Below are 27,049 nucleotides of genomic sequence, written 5' to 3'. Positions count from 1 at the left end.
CCTTTTGATGTTAAAGCCCCCTTGGATTCACAAGATGACTCTGCAAAGGTGTTGTCTCATCACACTCCAGGCAGGTCTCTTATCCATTGGGAATCCTATGTGATAACCCATAGGAGTGTATCCATGTTATACTAAACAACTCAGGTGTGTAAACGATAAATAAATGTGTGTAAACATTAAAAAAAAAAACTGAAGAAGTGTGTAAGGGGACACTTTTGATTCCTGAGCCATGAGACAAAGTCGGCTACAGAAGTGAATAAATGTTGTACTAAGGAATTATTTAAGATAAATCTAAATGTTCAGAGGTATTGATTTTTGTGGTGTAGTTGGATTTATTTTAGATGAAATATGGAAACTACACTTTTACCTGATAATGTTTTCCTAAATATCTGACTGTGGCTCAGTGGTTGAGGCTCAGTGTTACTGACCAGAAGGTAGGGGGTTCATGCCCCAGCACCACCTAGATGCCACTGTTGGGCCCTTGAGCAAGGCACTTAACTCCAGGTTGCTCCAGGGGGATTGTCCCTGTAATAAGTGCACTGTAAGTCGCTTTGGATAAAAGTGTCTGCCAAATGCATAAATGTAAATGTAAATGTAAATGTGTTGACAAAGAATAGCTGTGAAATAGGGCTGCACGATTTGGGGAAAATGTCATATTGTGATTATTGAGGCTAATATTGCAATTTGCGATATAATAAACAAATGGTAACATGAGTCAACTTGCTTGGTTATCAAGGAAAATGCACAAATAGATTACTGATAATGCTGAAATGTGTATTTCTCAACTCAAACATACAAACTAGCAACAACCACAACTATAAATGCAGTGTTTTCAAATTAAAATATTTTTACTAAATTAAATAATAACATATTTGCATTACTGCAAACTTGTTATTTTCTCAATATTACACCTAAATAAAATGGAAAAATAAATAAGAACATACAAATTTTCATGAAAATAAGATTGTCCAAACAAACAGGGACATTTAAGCAGAATTTAACATGTACTTTCTATAAACTCTTTTGAAATGGAAACTGGATATAAAAGTGTGGTTCACTCAATCAAACTACTAAAACTGTTGTTATAGTTTTTTTTTTTTTTAAATGACCAACTGGTATTTCCAAATCCTCTTTCTAAAAAGTTCTACTTATCGCTGGTATCTCTTGTCCAGTGTGTGGATCATTTTCTGAAATCTCACTTTGCTACTTTTCTCTGTGCTGTTTCAGGTGCTGCTATAAATTTGTAATGTTGCCACGTGATGTAGCAACTTCAATTTTGCACAGTATCTCTCTCTGCTCAGTGTCGGTTATCTTAAAGCCAAAATATCGCCATATAACCAGGGTTTTTCCTGGCTCAAAATGAGGCAAGTATTTTGGAGGTGGTACCACACTGATCAAAAAAGTGACGTTAAAAACACGTAAACGTTGGCTTTGCATTAATACACTCCTAATGACCTGGCAACTGAATAATAATGTTAATTTTGTAAGCTATTTTTTTAATTTAATCTTTAGTCTTAATCCTGTGTCAAATGTCCTTTTTAGTTTTTATCATATTTAGTCAACCTTATTATATAACAGTAATATATATATATATTATTGTTGTTGTAATTTTAGTGTTATTTTTCACACAAGATTGATCTTATCATGATGATCTCATGATGATGACGTTGCGAGCTGGAGACAGTGGGGGTGAGAGATGAGCGTCTCCGTGTTAGTGTGCCCATCAGCCGGAACTTTAAATCTCCCGCTCTCGACTCCCACTCAGATTAGGTCTCTTCTGCGATTGGTTTAAGCTGCTCTGACCGCACAGAGAATGACAGTTTTGGAGTTTGTGCTTATTTACATGGCACGCTCCCGTATTATTTGAAGCATAATTAAGGATAAAATAAAGATATAGGCCATGCTGTGATCTGTGTTTCTATCAGACATTCGAGCTGCAGCGCTCCTCTCGTCTCGCGTGTCATCATTATAGACTGGTCATCTTTTTATTAGAGGTGTAGAAAATGGGCAAACAGCTCTCAGAGAGAATGTGCTGTCACATCCACACATGCACTTATTTATTTAATAAAATCGCAGCATTTTGCCGTCATATAATCGCACAGGCTGACATCATGATTGCGATTGAGATATGATTAATCGTGTAGCACTGCTGTGAAACCTTTACTATTATTATTGCATTTTGACCTTCTGCAAGAACATAGTAGCAGTGTTTCTTTTAAAGATACATTTATATTTATGCTTATTTTTTGTTTAATATATATTTTCATATTTCTGAAATATTTAGTTATGGTCTGAGGACAGGTGGTTTAGGGGTTGTAAGTGAAATGTCATAATTTTAATATAATTAAAAGACAAAATTTGGTACATTTATGTTCAGAAACATTTGTGTTCAGAACATTTGTGATTAACTAGTGATTAGTTTTAAGTTAACAGTGGAAATGTTACTATTTTGGCAGGTAAGAAAATGTCTCAAGAATCAATGTTAAAAAATAAATAAACATGCCTGGTGTACAAAAAAAGAAAAAACACATTTTATTTTTATCATTATTATTATTATTTAAAGCGTAATATTGCAATTCTTTAAATGCATAGCATACACAAGGGCTGAACAGTAAACTTTTTGGAGAGCAAGTAGAGATCCTGCTATCACTCATATAACCCACAACATACTTTGCTTATAAACTACTGAAGCAATACACAGGACACATTTAACAACTCGCGAGACAATGAATGAAAGAGTTGCTGATTCTGAAACAGTGCCTCATACTGGGTTGATGTGATTTATGGTCAATCGCAGAGTAAATTAGTTTATATGCAATGTGGGAAAATCCATTAACTGATTTTGTCATTGGGGATAAAAGGAATGCCTACATCTCCTTACAGATATTGTACAATCATGCAGGAAATATGGCCTCCCGGGACTCAAAGACATGGTCAGTTTAATAAATAATAATCCATAGGTTTGCAGCTCAGCAGGAAATGGGCACTCAGTCATATTAAGGATGACATTGTGTATATTCCTAAATTGAAGGCAGTGAATTTTAGACAAGATGTGATTTCTGGAGCAGCATGTACCATCATGTAAGTTTAGATGGCCAGATTTACATGAATAAGAAGGTTTCTTAGAGTTGAGTGTGACAGAATAAAATAATGTTTCTCTGATTCTTATTTTATTTTTTACACTCTTCTGTCTCCATCCATCCATGCTTCCCATCTATTCATCGACCAATCCATCCATCCTTCCCATTCATTCATCGACCAATCCATCCTTCCCATCCACCCATCTTGTCTGTCCATCCATCCATCCATCTTGTCTCTCTGTCTTGTGGTGGTGGTAGTGGGCTAAAGCACTATACTGTTAAGCAGAAGGTTGTCGTTTCGATCCCCACATCCACCACCATTGTGCCCTTGAGCAAGGCACTTAACTCCAGGTTGCTCCAGGGGAAATGTCCCTGTAATAAGGGCTCTGTAATTCGCTTTGAATAAAAGCGTCTGCCAAATGCATAAATGTAAATGTAAATGTCTTTTGTCTGTCTGTCGACCTATCTATCCATTCATTCATCTATCTGTCGATCAATCCATCCATTTATTTGTCTATCAGGCCATCCATCGATCCATCCGTCCAGCAATCCATCATCCAATCGTGTCTGTCTGTTTTTGTTTGTCTATCTATCTATCTGTCTATCTATCTATCTCTGTCTGTCTGTCTGTCGACCCATCCATCCATCGATCATCTTGTCCATCTGTCCCTCTGTAAGTCTATCTATCTATCTATCTGTCCGTCCGTCCGTCCGTCTGTCAACCAATCCATCCATCTTATCTGTCCATCCATCTCTCTGTCTATCTATCTATCTATCCATCCATCGACCCATCCATCCATCTATCATTTTGTCCATCAGTCCCTCTATCTATCTATCTCTGCCTGTCTGTCTGTCGACCCATCCAGCCATCGATCATCTTGTCTATTTGCCCCTCCGTCCGTCTATCTGTCTCTCCGTCCGTCTGTCTGTCAACCAATTCATCCATCCATCTTATCCGTCCATCCATCTCTCTGTCTATCTATCTATCCATCCGTTGACCCATCCATCCATCTCTCCATCATCTTGTCCGTCCATCCCTTCGTCTGTCTGTCTGTCTGTCTGTCTGTCTGTCTGTCTATCTATCTATCTATCTGTCAGTCAACCAATCCATCCATAGTCAAATTCCCCCCATTGGCCCCTATCTATCATGGCCTCCTAATAATCTCCATCCCTAAATTGGCTACATCACTCTACCATCTCCTCTCCACCAATAGCTGGTGTGTGGTGGGTGTTCTGGCGCACTATGGCTGCTATCGCATCATCCAGGTGGATGCTGCACACTGGTGGTGGTTGAGGATATTCCCCCTATACTATGTAAAGCGCTTTGAGTGCCTAGAAAAGCGCTATATAAATGTAAATTGTTGTTGTTGTTATTACATTTTGGAACATACAACGCACAAAACAAACACAGACACACACCAATGTCACGTCTGCCGTAATGTGATTATTTCTGTTTTTGTGCACTCTGATCTTCACACTTGCCTGTGCATGCAGCATAGATTCAGAAATGCTGATATATAAAATGGGAACGATTGCACATAACTGGGATTTAAGCACTTTACATTCTTTGCACCTGCATAAATCACTGTAAAATTATACTGGCAATTTAATCACAAAAGGTCTACATTACTCTAAGTGCACCAAGGATCACATTTTCTACCAGTATTACTCAACAAATAAGTTTACACCATCAGAGCACATTCTGACTTTGATCTCAGAAGAAACATCTGGATGGCAAGGAGCACTCACGAGAAACCGCTGATGGCATTTTTGAAAGCATGATGTCATTTGTTTTAATTTATGGCTCCTGTTGTTTTGTTTGTTTGTACAGCATCCCTTCCTATGCTTGACACATGCTCTAGCATCTCAACAGTGTTCAGAGTAAAGCATGTTAACCAGTGAAAGAGACCTGAGCGAAGACCACTTCGTAAATTTAGATTTCAAAAGACCGGCTGAGGACTGTAATGATGCATCTGGTGAGCTTTCTGGCATGCCTTTTTAAAGCCTCAATTACACTGTGATTCTGCCGGCAGATGTTGGAAGAATAGTGGGAGGCTAAGCTATTTGGCTGGGAGAGCAAAGTATTTAGCAGGTGAAACAGTATCTGTCATGTTACCTTAGATGTTTTAAGATGGGTGGAAGCCCTGTAATTAGCCACTGAACTCCGTTCATGTTTTATTGTTTGTGGATGTACTATGGGATAACAGAAATATTTAGAGATGCTAAGAACTAAGTTCATATCTTTACATTCTCCATTCACATTTCTCAAGTTTATGAGCACACAGGGTACTTTTATAAGTTTGACCTGAAAACCACAATGTAGCTAAGTTCAGGTGAATTTGAATATTTCACACATCATTCACTTGCACAATAATCCACAGCAGTGCTCTTCATTTACGGACCAGACTGGTAAAGTAATGTGAGATGAAGTTAAGAGTTAGCCCCTGTTTTGCTTGGCCAAGTTCTTTGGACTTAAATGGAATCAAGGACTTCCTTTTCAGCGCAGGTGACCCTTGTTTCCTACAGAAGGATGCCTTTCCCAAGCTGCATTAGCTTGTGGTTAAGTATCAAGTGTCACAGTGGCTAATCACACATCCAGGAATAGGCTTTAACATACAGAGACAGATGATTCTGTGATAATTATACACCAACAGTGCCATCTAAAGGTCACAGAGAGGACACAACTATTGCATTTTATTCAGATGACTGACACACAGGCAATACAATTTCAGAGACCAACATAATGACCTCAAAGCTTTGCTATATGCACAGTATTTTTATATATGTAGATATAGGCAGCCTGTGCCTCAAATTAGAGAGTGTAAAAATACATAAATCAGTAGTTTTATGCTCATTTCTAAACATTTAAACAAAAAGAAATAGTAGAGAAATGTTATTGAAAATGTTTTAAACTGATGTATACTCACATGAGATGAAGACTCTAGAGTGCAGGGCACACATTCATGAGTGCCGCCATGTTGAGATCCTGACCAGCTAAATATGAATTGCTTTATCTCAATAATCCCCTGTAATTTGATGCTTTCACTCATGGAGTAAATTAATCATCATGGATGACTGCATATTGCACATTTTTACAATGATATCCATAAATGAGAATGCAAATTTTTACAATGATATCCATAAATGAGAATGCAAATTTTTGTATGATGCTGCATCTACAACGCTAGGTATAAGCACCACATAATCCAGTTTTATGGAGTACACCTTTAAATGATATGTAAAATATGTTGCATGACAAAAAATTTAAAATCAAGAGGTACAGGCAGCATATCTTAAATTGTCTTCATCATTCATCAATGCTGATCTGCTATCCTCACTGAGCAGGGAATTCTGATCCATCTGTCACATACTTTTTAAAGGCATTACAGTTTGAATCATAAAGGGGCCGATAGAGGGTGAAGGGGTAGCCCAGGCCAGTGGTGTTTCCCCACATCTCAGGCTCTGCTGTGGGAGAAGCTTAGGCCTGTCACTCATCCATGTGTGCTGGAAATGAAGAATACATGCCTTTCATGCAGACCTCCAGCCTCTCTCCTAAAGGAATCCCACCAGCAGTTAATGAAAGGCACCCTTTTCCTAGAGGAGAAAAAAAAAGCTAATTTGAAGAAACTCGACCCTACTTTGCAAATCAATCAGTAGATATCTGATTGTCACTCCAAGAGCTGGGGTCTAATCCTATTGTTTTTTCTATAGGATTACTTGTGCTGGGTACCTCTCCCCCTTTGGCACTGCACGGGAGAATAGACAGATTAAGGGGATTAGCTTGTATCCTCCTAACTTGTCGAACTGGGATCCATTGACTTCACTGTTCTGAATGAGAGAAGCATCTAAAAAAGAGAGAAATGAAAGGCAGTGAACAAGAAAAATTCCTGACTGGACAATGTGATTTGTTTGCTTTTGTTCCTTTTAACTTGGCTTGGTTCAAAGGACCTCACCTAAGAAGCCGCAGTCCAAAGTTGGAGAGATATGTCATAGGAATAAAGCAAGTAAGAGCCCTTAGCTATATCTGTCAAAATAACATTTAGCACAAAACAAACACGTTTACTTGAGAGATTACACTTATTTTTCAGGGATCAGTGGTTACCACTTCAATGACAGCATATAAATGGCCTGTGCAAACGGAACCTGCTTGAGGATATTAAACTGTTTTATACATTAGTTCTAAAATACTTAGGAACTTTGGTAAATTTATACTCTGCCCTTTCAGATAATGTTCAATAGTCATACATTTTTAATTGTAATTGAATGTCAGCTATTTAAATTTTCAATGTGATTCAAACTGCTCTTGCAAATTTACAATTGTATTTGGACAACTGCATAAAAAGTATTTGGACACTTAAAACACAATTTACTGTATTTTAAAGAACGATAGTACAAGAAAACTTTTCAAGCATTTCAAACAAAAAGGTTATGTTTAAAACTAAAAAACAATAGATATACAATTCAAAGATAAAACAAAAATTAATTGTAAAATTTGTTTCATACTTTGTGGAACATGTCCATAATTAATGTGATAAACTACACATGTAATTACACTGCTAGGACACCTGTGTGAACTTGAGGGGAAGTGACATCATGCTTTTACTAAAAAACACCTTGGGACCAGTTGTTTAAAAATAATTGCAAAAATGGCTTATAAAAATGAAATTAGTTCTGAGAAAGGCCTAATTCATTTATTACCATAATTTATTTTCAGATGCCACGTCACTTTTTTTTTTCAAACAGTATTAACCTTCAATTGTTAACCATTTTTGTTGATTTTTCAGGCTAAAGGAATAGTTTACCCAAAAAGGAAATTTCTCCAAAGGAAGTATGACTTTCTTTTCCTGCTGAACACAAACAAAGATTTTTATGAGAATATTTCAGCTCTGTAGTTCCATACAATGCAAGTGTAACCGGTCCTGCTCGATGTTGGAAGAATAGTGGGATGCAAAGCTATTTGGCTGGGAGAGCAAAGTGTTTAGCAGGTGAAACAGTATCTGTCATGTTACCTTAGATGTTTTAAGAAGGGTGGAAGCCCTGTAATTAGCCACTGAACTGTTTTATTGTTTGTTGATGTACTACAGGATATCAGAAATATCTAGAGATGTTAAGAACTAAGTTAATATCTTTACATCTTTAGCTCTGTAGGTCCATACAATGCAAGTGTAACCGGTCCTGCTCAAACCACTCGGAGCGGGATTCGAACTGGCTTCTCCGGCATGGGAAACGGCCACTAATGAGGAGGCTAAAGGCTACAGCCCAGAGCACCAGGAGCAAGTGCATATCTTGAGGCCAGGGGAGGGAGGTTTACACACTGCACAGCTACCTACCAGCTGGCTAATTTTGCAGCCACCCCCCTAATCCTCACTCCCATCCGGGTTACGGCACCACTGTAACCGGTCCTGCTCGACCTGCTCAGAGTGGGAGTCAAATCTGAGTCTCCGCATGGGAAAAGGGTGCACTAACATGGAGGCTAAAGGCTACAACCCTCAGCGTCAGTTGCTAGTGTGCCTCTTGAGGCCAGGGGAGTGAGGTTTACACACTGCACAGCTACCTACCAGCTGCCTACCTTAACACAAGGTAATGGTGGCCAGAACATCAAAGGTTAAAAAGCACATACATGCAGCATAAAAGTAATCCTCATAACTCCATTGGTTAAATCTATATCTTCAGAAGCAATATGTTAGGTGTGGGTGAGAAACACATAAGGATGTTTTACTATATATTCTCCTCCTTACCCAGTAGGTGACGATATGCACAAATAATATGAATCACCAAAAATAAAAGAAGAGGAAGGTGAAAGTTAAAAGTGGAAATCACTGTGCTGCAATACAGCTTTGACAATGTGATATAAATTGATAAATAGATCCATACTGACAATCTATAATAATGTATTCCCATAACCATCATGGATAACATGCTTACAGTGTATTCAGTTATGAATAAACCAAGCCAACTCTACAATGTATTTAGTTATTTATTTTGTTTATATGTTCTTTCTTTCTGTCTGTCTGTCATCTTGCATACAAGGAAATGGGTAATTTCCTGTCTCTTTAAATTCCATATCAGCTGATTTCTTGATCTCAGCTGGTGAAGAACAATAAATGCACGGCCAATTCGTCGATGACGTCGTCTTTGAACGTCAGATGAGTCAGCCAATTGTTGCCACTGTAATTTGTCAAACCAGGAAGTGTTCTCTTGAACGGACCAATAACAGCATGCAGGGGGCAGGACTTCTTGGACTTTCAGCGTTTGTGAGAGAGTTGAAAGAAAGAAGATAGGGACGGAACTGAAGCTAGCTTGCAGGCTAGCTGAATGTCCTACCGTGCTGCAGATGTTTCGAAAGCCACGGGGAAGGGCGGAATGTGTGGGGTCGAGTATATAAGACGGGGCATGGGGTTGTTTGTAATTAACGCGGTTATTGGACCGGTCGCTTCGGTGTCAGCGGAGGCAGCGGTGACCGAGGTAAACACAATGTTAGCATCATTAGCCTAGGCGGCTCAGAAACCAGTGAAATGCCTACCTAGACAGCACGTTTGGGCAAAATAGCGTTTAATTATTCATTCGAATGCGCTTAATATTCTAAAAAAAAAAAAAGAGAGAGAAAAGCTGTCTATATAGGCAGCTTACTAGATTTGAGTCACAGCCTTTGTGTTTGTTTCCACAGCAGTGACATTTTTGATGATCTGAACAGCTTCTAGCCTTGTCTTTTGGCAGGTTTTGATTTTTACTTAGTTAATGTTTGTACGGATAAATGCAAACAATTCACACCCTAATTGATTTCACTTAGATATCTTCTCAGACCAGAGCAATAAACTGCCAGCAATGTGATTGACAACAGAATCCTATGCAAGCACAGTCTGTTTGATTTCAGTCTTGTCACAGTCACATTTTTGACATTTCATTAACTTATTTCACAAACTTCTGATGGGTTCACTATTATGATTAAAGATCTTCAACTATTACTACTGCTGGCAAAGTAATTCTATATTTTATTAATTGTAAAGTTGACTGTGATTGACACTTTAAGGGTAGACCTAGTATGTATGAATCATAGAAACTTTAGCTGTCCTCTGTGTTTAAAAAATATACATATCTAAAATATTTAAACGATGACTGATTAAAGCTGTTTTGATTCTTGTGCTTTCATTCTGATCTTGACTGTGAATGTTCTGTATGGGTGCATCTAAAAAAAAAATTGAATATCGTGGAAACGTTTTTTTCTTTCTGTAATTTAATTCTAAAAGTGGAACTTTGATTTATTCTGGATTCATTACATAAAGTGAAATATTTCAAGCCTTTTTTTGTGGATTTGAAAAATATTAGAATAAAGAATTTATAATACAGAAAATGTCAACCTTCTGAAAAGTATGTTAATTTATGCACTAAATACTTGGTCGGGGGCTCCTTTTGCACAAATTACTGCATCAGTGCGGTGTGGCATGGAGGCAATCAGCCTGTGGCACTGCTGAGGTGTTTTGGTAAGCCTAGGTTGCTATGATAGCGGCCATTAGCACGTCTTATTGTTGGATCTGGTGTCTCTCATTTTCCTCTTGACAATACCCCATAGATTCTCTATGGGATTCAGGTCAGGTGAATTGGCTGGCCAATCAAGCACAGTAATACCATGGTCAGCAAACCAGATACTAGTAGTTTTGGCACTGTGGGCTGGTGCCAAGTCCTGCTGGAAAAGGAAATCAGCATCTCCATAAAGCTTGTCAGCAGATAGAAGCATGGAGTTCTCTAAAATCTCCTGGTTGACGGCTGCATTGACTCTCAACTTGAGAAAATACGGTGGACCAACACCAGCAGATGACATGACAACCCAAATCAACACTGACAGTGGAAACTTCACAATGGACTTCAAGCAACTTCTAGTATCTTCAGTATTCTGTGCCTCTCAACTCTTCCTCCAGACTCTGGGACCTTGATTTCCAAATGAAATGCAAAATTTACTTTCATCTGAAAAGTGGACTTTGGACCACTGAGCAATAATTATTTGCAGTCATTTGTGCAAATGGAGCCCTGACCAAGTATTGAGTGCATAAATTAACACTTTTCAGAAGGTCTATATTTCTGCATTATAAATCCTTTATTCTAATATTTTGAGATACTGGATTTTTGAACTGTAAGCCGTAATCAAGATTACAATAAAAAAATGGCTTGAAATATTTCTCTATAGGCCTATGCAATTATTTGTTAATTATGTAGATTACTTTTAATATAAACTGCTTATACTATTTATGTAAACTGCTTTTATTTATATTCCATTGCAACTTTAAACAGGTCTAAGGAGTTTATTGTTTTCATGTAGCCTAGGTAACTAGCCGGCCTGAATAATATGCACATGAAATGAAACATGTCATTGTCAACATGTCTTTTACAATCATTTAACCCGCCATGGGCAATGCTGAAGTCACTGTTACAAACTGTACAGCGTGCAAGACTGTCATTATGTTTCACTCTTATTAGACAGGGGCACACTTTCGTGTAGTCTGGCGTAAAATGTGTCTTATATTTTCGCTTTTTGGGGCACTCTCCCTCTGCCATGGCGTTCCTGTGTCTAGATACACTGAACTGATCTATTAGGTTCGGGAGAAGAGATAAAAGCCCGCCCACACTGACAATTGATTGGTTGACTTACCGAAACAGGCCAATCAGGATGTTCTCTGTCTTACATGCACTTCTTGATGCACACACACACACACGCAAGGTCTTTCGCTCTCTCCCTTTCTGCCGTGCGCGCTACACGGTTTGGAGCACAGTGTAACCGCTCTTGCTCGCTCGCTCGCTCTTGATTCCGGGAGATTTTAACTAATTTGCGGGCATCAGGGAGCCGCTATCAATACGCGGGAGACTCCCGGAACTTCCGGGAGACTTGGGATGTCTGCTATTTGGAAAAAATATAGGTTGATCTCAGATCTTGTATGCTAACATGACTAGCACCAGGTTACAACAGTCCTGTTTTTTTTTTAAAGATGGATTTGAAATGGTACCAAAGGGACCCCTTTTTTAGATGCTTATCACACTTTAAAATCATACTTTTAAAACAAGGTGTATTTTAGTGCTACACGACAAATCATATCGCAATCGTGATGTCGGCCTGTGCGATTATATTAAATAAATAAGTGCATGTGTGGACGTGACAGCCCATTCTCTCTGAGAGCTGTTTGCCCATTTTCTACACCGCTAATAAAAAGATGACCAGTCAGTCTCAGTTTAGGGAGTTGCACGTGTGGTCATTACATTTGAGTTTCCGGTGTGCAGTGTCCCGACAATGAACTGGTGGCCAGAAAAAAATAACACCGATCATAGCTTGGCGATATATCTTTATTTCATCCTTAAAGTTAATATAATACGGGAGCGTACCATGTAAATAAACACAAACTCCAAAACTGTCATTCTCGGTGCGGTCAGAGCCGCTCCAACCAGTCGCGGAAGACACAATCTGAGCGGGAGTCGAGACCGGGAGAGATTTAAAGTTCCGCTCCTCTCTCAACCCCGCTGTCTGCAGCATGCAACGTGTAGCATCATTGATGAGATCCTCATGATAAGATCAATCTTATGTGAAAAATGACAACAACAATAAAATGTGTGTGTGTGTGTATATATATATATGCATGTTTTGGATAGACAAGATTGACAAATGCTTGTCAATAATACTCTTATGGCTAAAATGTTTACAGTGTTCAGTGGCTAAAATATCAATATGACTAAATGTTACTAAAATGTCAACAGTTTTCATTGACTAAAACTACATTAAAAAGCCCAGTAAACAAGGCACAATTACAGATGTGTTTTCAAAGTCTTCACAGAGATATAAAGAGACATGATGCACCGTTAGCAAAGTGGGATTTCAGAAAATGATACACACACTGGACAAGAGGTACCAGCGATAAGTAGAACTTTTTAGAAAGAGGATTTGGAAATACCAGTTGGTCATTTAAACACAACAGGTTTAGTGATTTGAGTGAACCACACTTTTATATCCAGTTTCCATTTCAAAAGAGTTTATAGAAAGTACATGTTACATCCTGCTTAAATGTCCCTGTTTGTTTGGACAATCTTATTTTCATGAAAATGTGTATGTTATTTATTGTTCCATTTTATTTAGGTGTAATATTGAGAAAATAACAAGTTTGCAGTAATGCAAAGATGTTATATAATTTAGTAAAAATATTTTAATTTGAAAACACTGCATTTATAGTTGTGGTTGTTGCTAGTTTGTATGTTTGAGTTGAGAAATACACATTTCAACTTTATCAGTAATCTATTTGTGCATTTTCCTTGATAACTAAGCAAGTTGACTCATGTTACCATTTGTTTATTATATCGCTATCGCAATATTAGCCTCAATAATCACAATATGACATTTTCCCCAAATCGTGCAGCCCTAGTGTATTTTAATATTTTTGGACCGGCGCCATTCATTTCCATAGCAAATGGCTATAACCACGATTTTTGCTGCTGCATTATTTTATTTTTTTAATAAACGAGGGACAAGTCAAAAACAAGAGGGACAAGTCTTTATGTCAGCTCAAACCAGTGTGGCCATTCTCCATTGACCTCATCAACAAGGCGTTTCTTGGATGTTTTTTGTTTCTGACACCATTCTGAGCAACTACTAGAGACTGTTGTGAGTAGAAAAACCAAGGAGATCAGCTGTTACAGAAATACTCAAATCAGCCACATTTCATGCCACGTTCAAAATCACTGAGAACATGTTTTCTACCCATTCTGATGGTTGATGTGAACATTAAATTAAGCTCCTGACCTGTATATGCATGATTTTATGCAGTACACTGCTGCCACATGATTGGCTGATTAGATTATGGCATGAATAAGTAGGTGCACAGGTGTTCCTAATAAAGTGCTCAGTGAGGCTGTGTCTCGTTTCAGAAAAGCAAGTAGGACACTCCAAATGCAGCCTTGAATGCGACCTTCTTTCACGGGAATTCGGAGGATGCATGAGGTGTATCTTTCGTGGGCACTCACAACCCACAATTCTTTGCTATTAACATTTGTCTGAAAACAATTACGCCAATTTGCCCGAAAATATGATGTTCAAACACAAGTAATGTTAAATCCCAAGTTGAAGTACCTCAGTAGATGGGTGCAGAGTATATAATATTTATAATTATAGTAATATGTAATTAAAAATAAAGTATTACAGTCTGAAAGAACACCATTAAAATCTATTTTTCTTTCTCTCTACATCATAATAACTCTTAAAATGTACCTCCTATATTACCTTCCAAAGGGACTTTGTTCCCTTCTCACTCAAAACGCTCACACTTGTTAAGAGTGGCTGCTGTCATGGCAACCATTATAAATTCTGTTTCCGTTTGTCCTACTGTCTAGTTTAAATTAGGCTTGTTTAAATCAAGGAAAAAGCTTATCACTGTTAACTGAAAAGACAAAAACCTCATTTTATAACAGTGTAAGTGTGTTCAACTTTTCCTAATTTTTTGTTTTTCTTTATGCCTTCACGTAGGATTGGACAGTAACGTTTTAAGGCAAGGATTAGCGATGGTCCATTTCTTTCCCCTCTGTGGACTTTTTGCCTCTATACAAGATGCTGTCTGTAATTGCATTGGTATTTAGATTTGCAGCTTTTAGACTTTTGCTTTCTGCAGCTTGTTATCAATAATCAAGTGAAAATCAAGTTCATCAGACAAGCTTTCAATCTTGCAGTCTTTTGCGAGTAAGCACTGTATCTAGCTCAACACTCAAAAGACAACTGTCAAGCCTGCAGTTGTCTTTAGTGTCTGTGTGTCTTTGTGTGTCTATTATAGAGGGTGAGACATGGAGAGGAGGGTCAAACTGCTTGTCTGTTCATCCTGTTTACTTGCATTCCCTGGCAGAGCTCACTGGGTTTGAAATGCCATGTGGAAGGCTGTGTGTATGTGTGTTTAAATTGAGATGGCCGCCAGTAAACGGGCAGTTCTTGTCGCACCGCACCATTTGAGGGTGGAGGGTGGTTCAAGCCCGACGTTCCTCTGTCTCTTCTTCGGTGTTTGCCGTCCAGTGTGTAACACAACTTTGTCTCTGTCGAGTTGAATGTTGATTTTGCTATCAGAAGTCTACCGTGCCTTTTCTGATGGGGTTTAGACAGGTAATGCAGGAAAATAATAGAGCTCAGGATTCAGTAATTTTTTTTTAATAAACTAATTTAACTTAATTAGCTTTTTTTTTTTTATACAATCTGCTCACTAAAGAGAACATAGTGATTTGACTCTGTATTTGTTATTTGTGAAGACATCTGTAGGTGAAGACAGTGTAATGTCAATGCAAACTATAGCTTGGGGTCTTTTATAAAAAAAAAAAAATTCTCCTGCATTTATACCAGATATTGCCTTTGAAACATAAAAATATTCCCATTTTGTTCATTCTTATTTATTTGAATGCTCTTTTTTTGTAAATTGTAGAAATCAGGGTGCAGGATGTCTTTAAAAACACTAGCATCATTGGAGCATTTGCAAAGCCCTTCTCATATTTAGGCTCATGTTGTGTACACTGTGTTTGGTTTTGCAGAGCAGGCTGCTGTGTTTTGGAGTGAACAACCAGAGCTACTTCTGTGATTCGGGCCACTGCTGTGGAAAGTCCCAGTGCTGCAGCTATTACTATGAAGTGTGGTGTAAGTATCTCTCAAGATAAAGTGTAGACTGCTAGTGTCTGAAATCCACTGCACAGTAAGAATTAAAAAAAGGGACTGTTCACTCCAGGGAAATTGTCATAATTTACTCACCCTCATGTTGTTCCAAACCTGTATGACTTACTTTCTTCTGTGGAACACAAAAGGAGAAAAAACGTCTCAGTCACCATTCACTATCATTGCATGTTTTTCCCCATTAAATGAAAGGGTCTCTCAGTCCCTAACACTCCACCTAACATCTTATTTGTGTTCTGCTGAAAAAAGTAAGTTATTTGAACATCCACTTGTCAGCTATGGTCCTTAATGTTATTAACTCTTAAGTCTGTGTATGTATGCATGTCGATTTTCAAGACACTATATTCTGACACAATGAGCATAAAAGTCTGATTATTTAAGGGTATAAAGTTCTACCTGCATTTGTTGTCAACCTGTCTGCAGTAGTTGTTCTCTGATGTCAGTAATTATTTTGTTACTATAAACAGTAATGAGAAATAATCGTTCAATCATCTAGATTACTGGAACCAGGTCTTCCTTCGTTTTAAGAACAAACACAAGTGGCCTTCTGCGTCATAACTGAGACACCAGTTAACGAGTTAGCCCCAATTATCTTAAACAAATCTCTCACAGACTTATTAATTACGAGGCAGATTTTGGCATGTTGGTTATAACTTCTGATTGATTGGCTGGTCCTGATCTAGTTGCTGTTCTGTCCTAGTCACACCCATTGGCAATGCTCCTGTGTTATCAAATTACCCCTCTCCCTCTGGTGTACCATCTATTTTAATAACTGGGATCTAACCTCATCTTCATAATAATTACAGCACATCATCTGCTTAGCCAAGTGCTGCACTTGGGGTTTTTACATTGTGCCAATTACATGCGACCCGGACAGACACAAATCCAGTGTAACCAGATCAGGCCAGCTCCTGTAAACAGCTGCCTTAAATGTCTACATGAGGAAAAGTACAGCCCAGAAAAGGTCTCTGCTTAATTTGGGGCAAAGTTTCACACACTTGGATCTCACAAGACTTTGACTTACACAGCTCTCTCCGTTGAGAGCCCCACCCTAAAATCCAGCACATTATTCTCCTGTGATCTGATGCCACATGTAAGGTTCTGTAAACTGCTTCTGTTTTGTGTTCTACCTCGTCATTTTAAACCAAAAAAATTAAATTGTACCCTCACATATACACTCACTGATCACTTTATAATGAACACCTGTACATCTACTTATACATGTGATTATCTAATCAGCTAATTGTGTGGCTGCAGTGCATACAATCCTGCAGATACGGGTCAGGAGTTTTAGTTAATATTCACAACTATCAGAATGGGGGAAAATGTGATCTCAGTAATTTTGACCATGCCAGGTTTGAGTATTTATGTAATTGCTGATCTCCTATGATTTTCATGCACAACCCTCGTAAAACAGAAATGGTGCGAAAAACAGAAAACATCCAGCAAGCTGCATTTCTGTGGGAAATGGGAAAATGCTATGTTGATAAGCTGACAAAGGCTACGGTAACTCAGATAATCAATTATCATAATTTAGATAATTGCATATCTAAATGCATAACATTTCGAACAGAAGACGACCGTGTCAGGCACTTTATTAGGGCCATTGTGTACAGTGAGTGTACAGTTGAAGACAGAAGTTTATATACACCTTAGCCAAATACATTTAAGCTCAGCTTTTCACGATTCTCTTTGTCCCCATGTGCACTTGCAAACTGTAGTCTGGCTTTTTATGGTGGTTTTGGAGCAGTGGCTTCTACCTTGCTGAGCAGCCTTTCAGGTTATGATGATATAGGACTCGTTTTACTGTGGATATAGATACTTCACCTGTTTCCTCCAGCATCTTCACAAGGTCCTTTGCTGTTCTGGGATTGATTTGCAATTTTGCACCAAACTACTTTCATCTCTAAGAATTGCTTCCTGCGTGGTTCCATGGTGTTTATACTTGCATTAAACAAATGCATTTACATTTATGCATTTTATCCCAAGCGACTTAAAGTGCACTTATTAAAGGGACAATCCCCCTGGAGCAACCTGGAGTTAAGTGCCTTGCTCGAGGACACAATTGTGGTGGCTGTGGGGATCGAACCAACAACCTTCTACTTACCAGTTCAGTGCTTCAGCCCACTACACCACCACCACTCATACATTCAGGCATTTAGAAATTGCTCCCAAGGTTAAATCAGACATCTTTTTTTCCGGACGTATTGGCTGATTTCTTTTCATTTTCTGATATGTTAAGCAAAGAGTTACTGAGTTTGAATATAGGCTTTAAAATACATCCACAGGTACACCTCCAGTTCAGCACACCTACTATCAGAAGCTAATTGTCTAAAGGCTTGACTTAATTTTCTAGAATTTTCCAAGCTGCTTAAAGGCACAGTTAACTTAATGTGTGTGAACTTCTGACTCACTGGAATTGTGATATAGCCAATTAAAAGTTAAACAATCTGTCAGTAAATCATTGTTGGAAAAATTACTCATGTAATTTAGTTAGTAACTCGTGTAAAAGAACATGCCAAAACTATAGTTGGCTAATATTACATCTGTGGAGTGGTTAAAAAATGAGTAAACGTCTGACTTAAACTGTATGTACACACACACACACACAATATAGGCAATTGCCACAACCTCACTGTTGTTTATACATTTCCAAAATAGTTATGTAATTAAATTGAAAGCAGAAGAAGGTTGTGCACAAACATATTTCAGTTGATCATGTTGCTTGATAAACCTGTATATTACATTATGAAATATACTCACTGGTCACTTTATTAGGTACACCTGTACATCTACTTATTCATGTGATTATCATCAGCCAAACATGTGGCAGTAGTGCAATGCATAAAATCAGCTGATATGGGTCAGGAGCTTCAGTTAATAGTCATATCGACCATTAGAATTGGGGGTGGTGAGCTCAGTAATTTAGACTGGCATGATTGTTGGCTGGTTTGAGTATATCTTTAACTGCCATCTTTTCTCTCCAAAAATGTTTTTTTCTCATTCCCAAAATGTTTTTTTTCTCTCAATTTCTCTCGTCTTTTTTTTTTTTTTGCTAGCTAACAATTAGCATGCTGTACCAGCCTCAGCCACTATCATTAAGCATAAAATCTTGTGCTTAAGATGACAGCTGTGGTCCTTTATCTGTTTAGGAAATGTTTGGCAAATCTTAATCAAGGAAAGAAACATGCTGTATATAATGTTTGAGAGTCTACTAATATGTGAGATCCCACAATTAATTTGTTAGATCTTAATATATACTAATCAACTCCTCCAAGCTTTATAATCGTAATGAATGGTACTGGTAATCACTGGCTTCCGGTAACGGCTGTCCGCGCGTTCATGAGAGAGTCGAGTTCCGGCGTTTGACATAGGCATAGTGTTATCTCAGGTCAGAAGTGACGAGCGCGGAGGATGGAGGAAGCCAGTGAATGCACGGACGGCCATTATTGGAAGCAAGTGATTATAGTTAAAGTTATAAATATGGATATTTTTCTTACAAAAATGCTTCGCTTCAGAAGGCCTTTATTAACCACCGTGGAGCCTTATGGATTAATTTTTTGATGGATGGATCAAAATCTAAGGTACCATTCATTCCGATTATAAAGCTTGGAAGAGCCAGGATATTTTATATACTCTGATTGTGTTTGGCTGAAAGAAGAAAGTCATGTACACCTAGGTTGGCTTGAGGTTGAGAAAATTATGGGATAATTTTCATTTTTGGGTGAACTAACACTTTGACTGACGTTTGTTATTTTACAATGGAGTAACGCCTGTTTCCCAAATCAGCATGTAGATTGCTCATTATAAAGTAGAATTTAATTGCTTTATAATTATAATTTTGGAGAGAAAAAAAAAATGTTTTTTTTTTTTTTATTGTGTTTTTTGAAGGGAGAAAATTGAGCAGGGAAAAAGAATTTGGGAGAAAAACTGTAGGACATAGGCTCAGGGAGGCACAAAGACACCACCTAAAAAAAAAAATAATCTAGTGAATAACATTTTTCCACAGTGCGGTTCAGGGCTTCCGTACATTATAATCGCATTATGAGGGTGCATGTAAACGTAGCCAATGAGAGGAAATCACTCGCATTTGCAACCAAATTTTGCACTATGTGACCAAAAATATTTATATTTGGCAAATGGCTGGTAAATGTTCAGATTTCACTCACCAGTGAATTAATTGTGTAGTATAGTGGTGGAGTATTCAGCAGCAAGATCCTTTCACTGCGTATAGAGAGTAAAACTTGTTCCAGTTTAATGTGTCCAAAGATTTTTAAACGTGGCCCATTTAATGAATGTCTTTTTTAATACACTTTCTGTTCTTTACAATAAGTTGTTGAACAAAAAAGAAACATTTAATTCAAATCCGGTATAGCACAGTTGAGATGAAGCCAATCGAGTCTCCCTTGTTAACATGCGCTCGTTTAAAGATGCTGCTTACAGAAATGCAGGATTCCCTTAAAGAGACAATACCGGGTTTTAGCACATGTTCAACAAATCAATGTAAATACCTGTAAATAGTACAGATTATGCAATTAAACAATACAAATTTAACAAAATATAATATTCAATATAATATATTTATTTATTAAAACATTGATTTGTTCATTTTTAAAAAGCTAAAATGTGACATGATGAAAAACAAAGAAAATATCATTAGTAAAATTTATATTTTCATATTGTACATAGTTAGAAGGTCTCCTGTATAATTCATAATACGGCTTTCAGTAGATTTTGGAACTAACACAAGCTGGATGTAACACTTCCATTAATCCACTGATCAAAGATCAACCTGCCCGAGTTATCGATCGAACACTTTATTCTGACTAGTCACAAGTTTTAAGTACAATCGTCAAGTAATTTTTCTGTCCACACTGAAATACTGTTTGAACTGACAAAATTGCAGCCAAACTGAACTGACATTTCACTGTTTGTCACTTTGGCTAACAAGCACGATGTGACGAAGATAGAAACCAAGTGTAGGAGCCATTTGTGACATTTATGTTGAAGTTAATTTAATAACCCCTGCTGGTGAATCATGATCTTGCGGCCTTGGAAGGCCTTGGAACAGAAGGAGTTAAATTTGCACACCTGTGCCAATTAGTGGCATAAAGGTAGACAAAGGAGGAATCCATGTGTTGAACAGTTTTTTGGAATTGAACGTTGGAAATGCATGGACGCCAGCAGGCATATGGTTTTCAATTTATTTACTTGTCGGTTTATTTATCGAGATAATCAAATGCTATACTGGAATAAAACGAACAATCTATTGAAACCCCTGAGGCGTCCGAAGTGACTGACTGGAAGACACTACACCAAGTGACCGACAAAAGGCCTTGTCAGGCAAAACTGTTGGTAAGAACGTGTTGTTGTGTGTGTCTTTCATCAGGGTTTTGGTTGGTCTTGACACTCATCATCATTCTGGGCTGCTGCTGTGTGTGTCACCACCGCAGAGCCAAACACAGACTGCAGCAGCAGCAACGGCAGCACGAGATCAACCTCATCGCTTACAGAGAAGCCCATAACTACACCTCTCTACCCTTCTACTTCAGTCAGTACCCACTTCATCTCTCTCTCTCTCTCATCCATTCTCTTATCATTTGTCTTTCTGTTTTTCCAGCTAACCCAGGATAAAAAGGATAATTCACCCAAAACTGAAAATTTGTTGTCATTTACTCACCCTCATTTTGTTCCAAACCTGTATGACTTTTTGTCTTCCATGGAACACAAAAGGAGTTGTTGGACAGAATGTATGCCTCAGTCACCCTTTAATTTTATTGCATATTTTTTCGCATGCAATGAAATTGAATGGTGATTGAGACAAACATTCTGCTTCCCTTTGTGTTCCACAGAAGATAGTCACATGGGTTTGGAAAAATATGAGGGCGAGTAAATGATTACAGATTTGTTTTTTTTGTCTTAAAGTAATAGTTCACACCAAAATTAAAATTCTCTCATTTACTCACTCTCATGCCATGCCAGATGTGTATGACTTTCTTTCTTCTGCTGAACACACGTAAAGATTTTAAGAATATATTTTGGCTATGTTGGTCATTTCTCTTCAAGTGAATGGTGGAAATCTAAAGTCCATAAAGCAGCATAAAAGTAATGTATACGACTCCAGTGGTGTAATCTATATCTTCAAAAGTGATATAAGTGTGGGTGAGAAACAGATCAATATTTAAGTCCTTTTTTATTATAAATCTCCACTTTCACTTCTGAAAGTCAGATGTGGTGCCTGTTTAGTTATTAGTAAATAGACTTAAGACTTAAATATTGATCTGTTTCTTACCCACACCTATCATATTGCTTATGAAGATATGGATTTTACAACTAGAGACTTATGGATTACATTTTTGCTGCCTTTATGTGATTTGCTGATCTTGAAATGTCTGGTCACAATACAATTGCATTGTATGGACCTACAGTGCTTAAATGAAAAATTTTAGAAGAATATTTGTGTTCTGCAGAAGAAAGTCATACACATCTGGGATGGCATGTGGGTGTGCAAATTATGAGATAATTTTCATTTTTGGGAGAACTATTACTTCTACTAACCCTAAATCATAACTAAAGCTTTTTTTGTATGTCACAGTGGATCATGATTGATCGTCAGTAATTTTCCGTCTTCCTCTCATCCAGGGTTTCTGCCTGGTTACCTCTTACCTGCTTACGAGGAAGTCGAAAACAGACCTCCGACACCCCCTCCTCCATACAGTGCCTCTCAACCAGGCCAGTCCACCAGCACTGACCCCATGTGCTCTGAGCAAACAGATGAGCTCTGCTCTCCACTACAATCCAGCCCCGTTGCCTCTGCATCAGAGAACTGTTCCCCAGAGCAGCCACATTCTCCCACCACACATTGCCCCGCCAGAAACGCCCACAAACCATATCTCAGCCTAGAGGAGGATGAGCAAATCCAGCAGGTAGCATGTGCTACCTCACACAGCCTAGTCAAGCAAAGCAGTGAGGATCTGACTAAACCTGGAGAGCAAGGCTTGGACTGTTATCCTGACAGCAAGGACAAGACTTCAGGCCGTCATAGGCACTTCACGGGTGACTCTGGGATTGAAGTATGTGTGTGCAGCCAGGGGCCCGGGGATGGAGAAGAGGAGGAGATGAAAGAGCTAGTAGGCCATATGGATGGAGGGTTGCTTGTGGAGCAGGACTTCTGTGATAGCTGCAACCCACGCAGTAGTAGCCCTCAGGGTTTAGGGGATGAGGAGCAGGGCCTGGCTGCCTCAGACGGAGAGCCTCAGCAGCCTCCAGTCTGCCTCAATTTGCACACCATCAACGAACAGGAGGATCCACGTCATGGCAGCAAAATAGACCCTCAGAGTTGAGCACAACTAGTTCCAGCAGAGACTTGTTTTACACTGCTGTCCCTTTGCCTTTACTTTCTCAAAGTACATCAATCAGTTTTTACTGTCGGCAATGTCACTTTGTGTGTGCGTGTGAAAGAGAGAGTGTGTTTCAAGAGGGTGTTAATGTGCAAATCCTTTACGGTTTTTAATGGATTAATTGGATAATCTAATAAACATTAATAGGTCTGTTGCTTCAAAGAGAGGTCACGATCAAAGCCACAGGGGAAATTCTGTTCCCGTTTCTAGGCTTATTGTGTTGACCCACAGCACTGAATGACATGCCTGTAGATTTGGAGGCTTTTTGTTTTGTTTTTTTTAGGCTGATTGCCTCCTGTTGAGAAAACTGAGTCAGAATTTACTCACCCTCATGTTGTTTTTCTTCTGTGAAACACAAAAGGAGATATTTTTAATGAATTTCCCAGTCGTTTTTTTCAATGCAATATTCATTAAAATATCTACTGTGTAGAAAGTTATACGGGTTTGGAACAACATGTGGGAGGTTAAATGACAATTTTCATTTTTGGGAGAACTATTCCTTTAAGGTCTGATTAAAATTATCTGTGTTTTTTCCCCCCTCAAATTCTTACCTTTAATGTAATTTAAAATACTGCCACTCCCAAAGGGACAAAATTACACAGTGCAAACAAAGGACAGAAAACAGGGTAAAGACTGCCATGATAGTCTCAACCAGGCAGTGCACTGATACTTCAGAGCTTTGTCTTTTTTAATGCTTTTTGTCTTTTATATATATTTACACACATTTTTGTGTCTGGAGAAGTATCACAGCATGATGCTATTCAGAAAAATGAAGGGAAGTCACCTAAAAGTGATCTTGTCGATATATGTGCTCCCTACCAACAGTTAAACTGGGTAGGGTTGTCATTTTAGTTTTGTTTTGTTTTGTATTACATGGTTTCGCCTTGATGCAAAACTAAACTATATTTTGCATGATTATTTGCATAGATCCATTAGCAGATGTCCACAGTTGTTGTTATATACCACATGCTTTCAAATAGTGAAATTATGCAAATAATCTTTAAATGCAGGCTGTAAATACAACCCCAATTCTGAAAAAGTTGGAACAGTATGAAAAATGTTAATAAATACAAAAAGGAGCATATTCACCATTTGCTATATTGAAAGCACTACAACTAAACATTATATGATGTTCTACTTTCTGATTTGTGTTTACCACCGTGAAGCATAATTTCTTCAAATAACACTTTAAGCATTTAGGCACAGAAGACACAAGTTTAAGTTTATAAAGTGGAATTTTCCCCTATTCATCCATAATGCAGGTCTTTAGCTGCACAATTGTATGGGGTCTTTGTTGTCGTATTGGAGATGGCAGGCCAATCTAGCACCTGCACACTCTGCTTATTCGGCCAGTATGTGGTTAGAAGTTGTCCTGCTGAAAATGCAGGGCCGTCCCTGGAAAAGACGGTGCTGGATGATAGTATATGCTGCTCCAAAATGTTATATATCTGTCTGCGTTAATGGTCCCCTCACAGATGTGCGAGTTACCCATGCCATGGGCACTGACACATCCCTGGCCCATACAGACACTGGCCTTTGGACCTGATGCTAATAACAGCTTGAATGGTCCTTTTCGCATGGAGAACGCAACGGCTGATTTTCAAAAACAATTTTAAATGTTGACTCATCTGACCAAAAAACACACATCTAAGATGAGACCGAGCCCAGAGAAGTCGGCAGCGCTTCTGGACAGTGTTGATGTATGGCTTCTGCTTTGCATAGTTAAGTCTTAACTTGCATCTGTGGATGCAGTGGTGAATGGTGTTGACTAACTAAGTTTTTTTTAAGACCGTGATGTCTGAGTGATCAGAGATCATGCGCATTTAGAAATGGCTTTCATCTTGCCCTTTACCCACTGACATTTGACCAGATTCCTTGAAACTTTTAACTATAATGTGCACTCTAGAGGATGAAATGTCCAAAATCCTTCCAATTTGTCTTTGGAGAACATTGTTCTCAAAGTGCTGGGTTATTTGCTGAAGCATCTGTTGGCAAACTTGACAAGTCTTGAATGGTCCTTGCTCTTGAAGGACTAAGCTGTTTTTGGAGGCTCATTGACACGATTGCCTCATCTGTTTCACATCGACTTGTTATTTTAACTTGTCAAATTGTTATTAGTCTTAAATTGCATCTGTCTCAACTTTTTTGGAGCATGGTGCAATCATCTTATTTTAAATTACTGTACATTTAAAAAAAAAACTACAACAATGAAATTCACAAGGTAATCAATATGTTGCTGTATTGTTTTCAATATAGCAAATGGTGAATATAATTTACAAATCGCTACTTTTTTTTATTAGCATTTTCATACTGTCCCAAGAATTGGGGTTGTACTTTTGTATATAGATTTAACCCCTTTTGCATATTTACAATAGGTGCCTTTATTGATTTTACTAGTTTTGCCATATGCCTTAAAGAGTCCAATGTGTGTGTGTGTGTTCGGATTACTGCATGAAATAATCAAGGGCCAGTATGAGTGGAAATAATAGACTTTATTACATACTAATGGTTAACTTGTAAGTATCACTTGATATGCCTTCCATCGAAACATATCATTTAAATATGTATGTTAATAATTTTTGCCTTAATTTAATTTTGGATTCTCCCATAGTGCTTTAAATTGTTTTTGTATCTTAACACTGTAAGGGAACTCTGGCACCACTAACAGTAAGGTCACTCATATATAGGCTTTATTACTTAGATTAAGCTTTTAAAGTTTTATTGTAGCCGATAAGGTAAGGTTACTGTTATTGCTATGTTAGCTTGTTCTTCAGAGTAGCACTTATACATCTGGTTAATGAGATGGAGACTTCCCCAAGCTGCATTACAACACTGTCTGTGTGTTATTAGGTTATTTTAAATGGATTGTGCTTAATGCCACTGTGTTTATTTGACCTTTGGTTTGGATTAGTAGTTAGGCTTTCTACAATGCCAGAGACTTAGATTGGGTACAGAGAGCTCGTCGGCCCTGTAGATTTCCAAATCAGAGTGTTGCTGTGTGAACTGGGCTAATTTTCTTTAAAACATGATGTGCCAGGTAAATTATGTTCCAACTGTGTCTGCTGGAAAAACTGGTTCTGGAGGCAGATTCCAACACAGACTTGGTGCCTTTGGAAACATTTCCTGAATGAAGCACTATTGTCTGACCAGCTTTAATATAGAACATTTGGAATAAATTGGACTAGTTACTACATCATGGATGCATTTATCAAAGTATCGTAATGATTTGATTTAGTCAAGCTTGAAGCTAATTTAGTTAGAGGAGATCAAGTCATCTGTTGCAACAAGGGTGCTCATGTATTACTCTAGCACTAATCATGATAGTTTTCTCTCGCGATTTGATGTACGAGACCAAAGGTATTGCTTAGAAGTTTGTCTCGGTCACAATGTTGGTTAGCTTACTGTGAATGAGACTGTGGGAGTTCTGCCTGAAAAGCTGTCATTGCACTGTTTTGTCACTGATGCAGTAAGTTTGCATGCTTGAAGGTGACGAAGGCTTTGCAAGCCAATTGCTTTTGTGTATTTCTTAAGCTTTGATTTTAAGCCTAGTACAATGTTTTAGTTTTGTATCTGTAGTCACTTTCTTTTTATATATAAAAATGTATTTTCTGCATTTTATAAGGCTCAACCAAATTAATGAGTATCAAAGAATGTTCCATATGAATAAAAAAAATAAAAAATAATGTTTTTAAAGCTGAAGAATTTCCTCTGCGACTAATTATGTTCCAAAAATCCAAAATGCCTGGATATTACTGTTGGAAATAGTCACGTTGTCTCAAGGGATTCATTTTATTCTTGTTTGATATGTGATACAGCAGCTTTGTATTTATTTTTTCTCGACAGAAGGGCTTTGTTATAAAAAAAAAAATATTCACAAATGTCTGAAAATTAGAAGAGAA

At 38.0% G+C, this 27,049-nt stretch overlaps 1 protein-coding gene across 2 annotated transcripts; it reads left to right on the top strand.

Moving 5' to 3' along the window:
- Positions 1-9,353: 9,353 nt before the first annotated feature.
- On the top strand, positions 9,354-26,843 carry LOC127660613 (WW domain binding protein 1-like). Of its 2 annotated transcripts, none has more exons than XM_052150953.1 (4): positions 9,354-9,545; positions 15,615-15,717; positions 21,140-21,301; positions 22,393-26,843. In XM_052150953.1, exons 1-4 carry the CDS (start codon positions 9,396-9,398, stop codon positions 23,091-23,093), a joined length of 1,116 nt encoding a protein of 371 aa, XP_052006913.1. In that variant the 5' UTR covers positions 9,354-9,395; the 3' UTR covers positions 23,094-26,843. The 2 variants fall into 2 exon arrangements, with proteins under 2 accessions (XP_052006913.1, XP_052006914.1); XM_052150954.1 differs by lacking the exon at positions 9,354-9,545 and adding an exon at positions 15,008-15,195.
- The last annotated feature ends 206 nt before the right edge of the window (positions 26,844-27,049 follow it).

The sequence above is a fragment of the Xyrauchen texanus genome, chromosome 20 (assembly GCF_025860055.1).
Source record: "Xyrauchen texanus isolate HMW12.3.18 chromosome 20, RBS_HiC_50CHRs, whole genome shotgun sequence".
Lineage (NCBI taxonomy): Eukaryota > Metazoa > Chordata > Actinopteri > Cypriniformes > Catostomidae > Xyrauchen > Xyrauchen texanus.
Note: the sequence above shows the minus strand (reverse complement) of the source record. Positions and strands in the feature narration are given on the sequence as shown.

Coding starts and splice junctions, on each gene's coding strand:
- LOC127660613 (XM_052150953.1), top strand. CDS start 9,396: ATGTCCTACCGTGCTGCAGATGTTTCGAAAGCCACGGGGAAGGGCGGA. Junction 9,546..15,614: donor CGGAGGCAGCGGTGACCGAG/GTAAACACAATG, acceptor TTGGTTTTGCAG/AGCAGGCTGCTGTGTTTTGG. Junction 21,302..22,392: donor CTCTCTACCCTTCTACTTCA/GTCAGTACCCAC, acceptor CCTCTCATCCAG/GGTTTCTGCCTGGTTACCTC.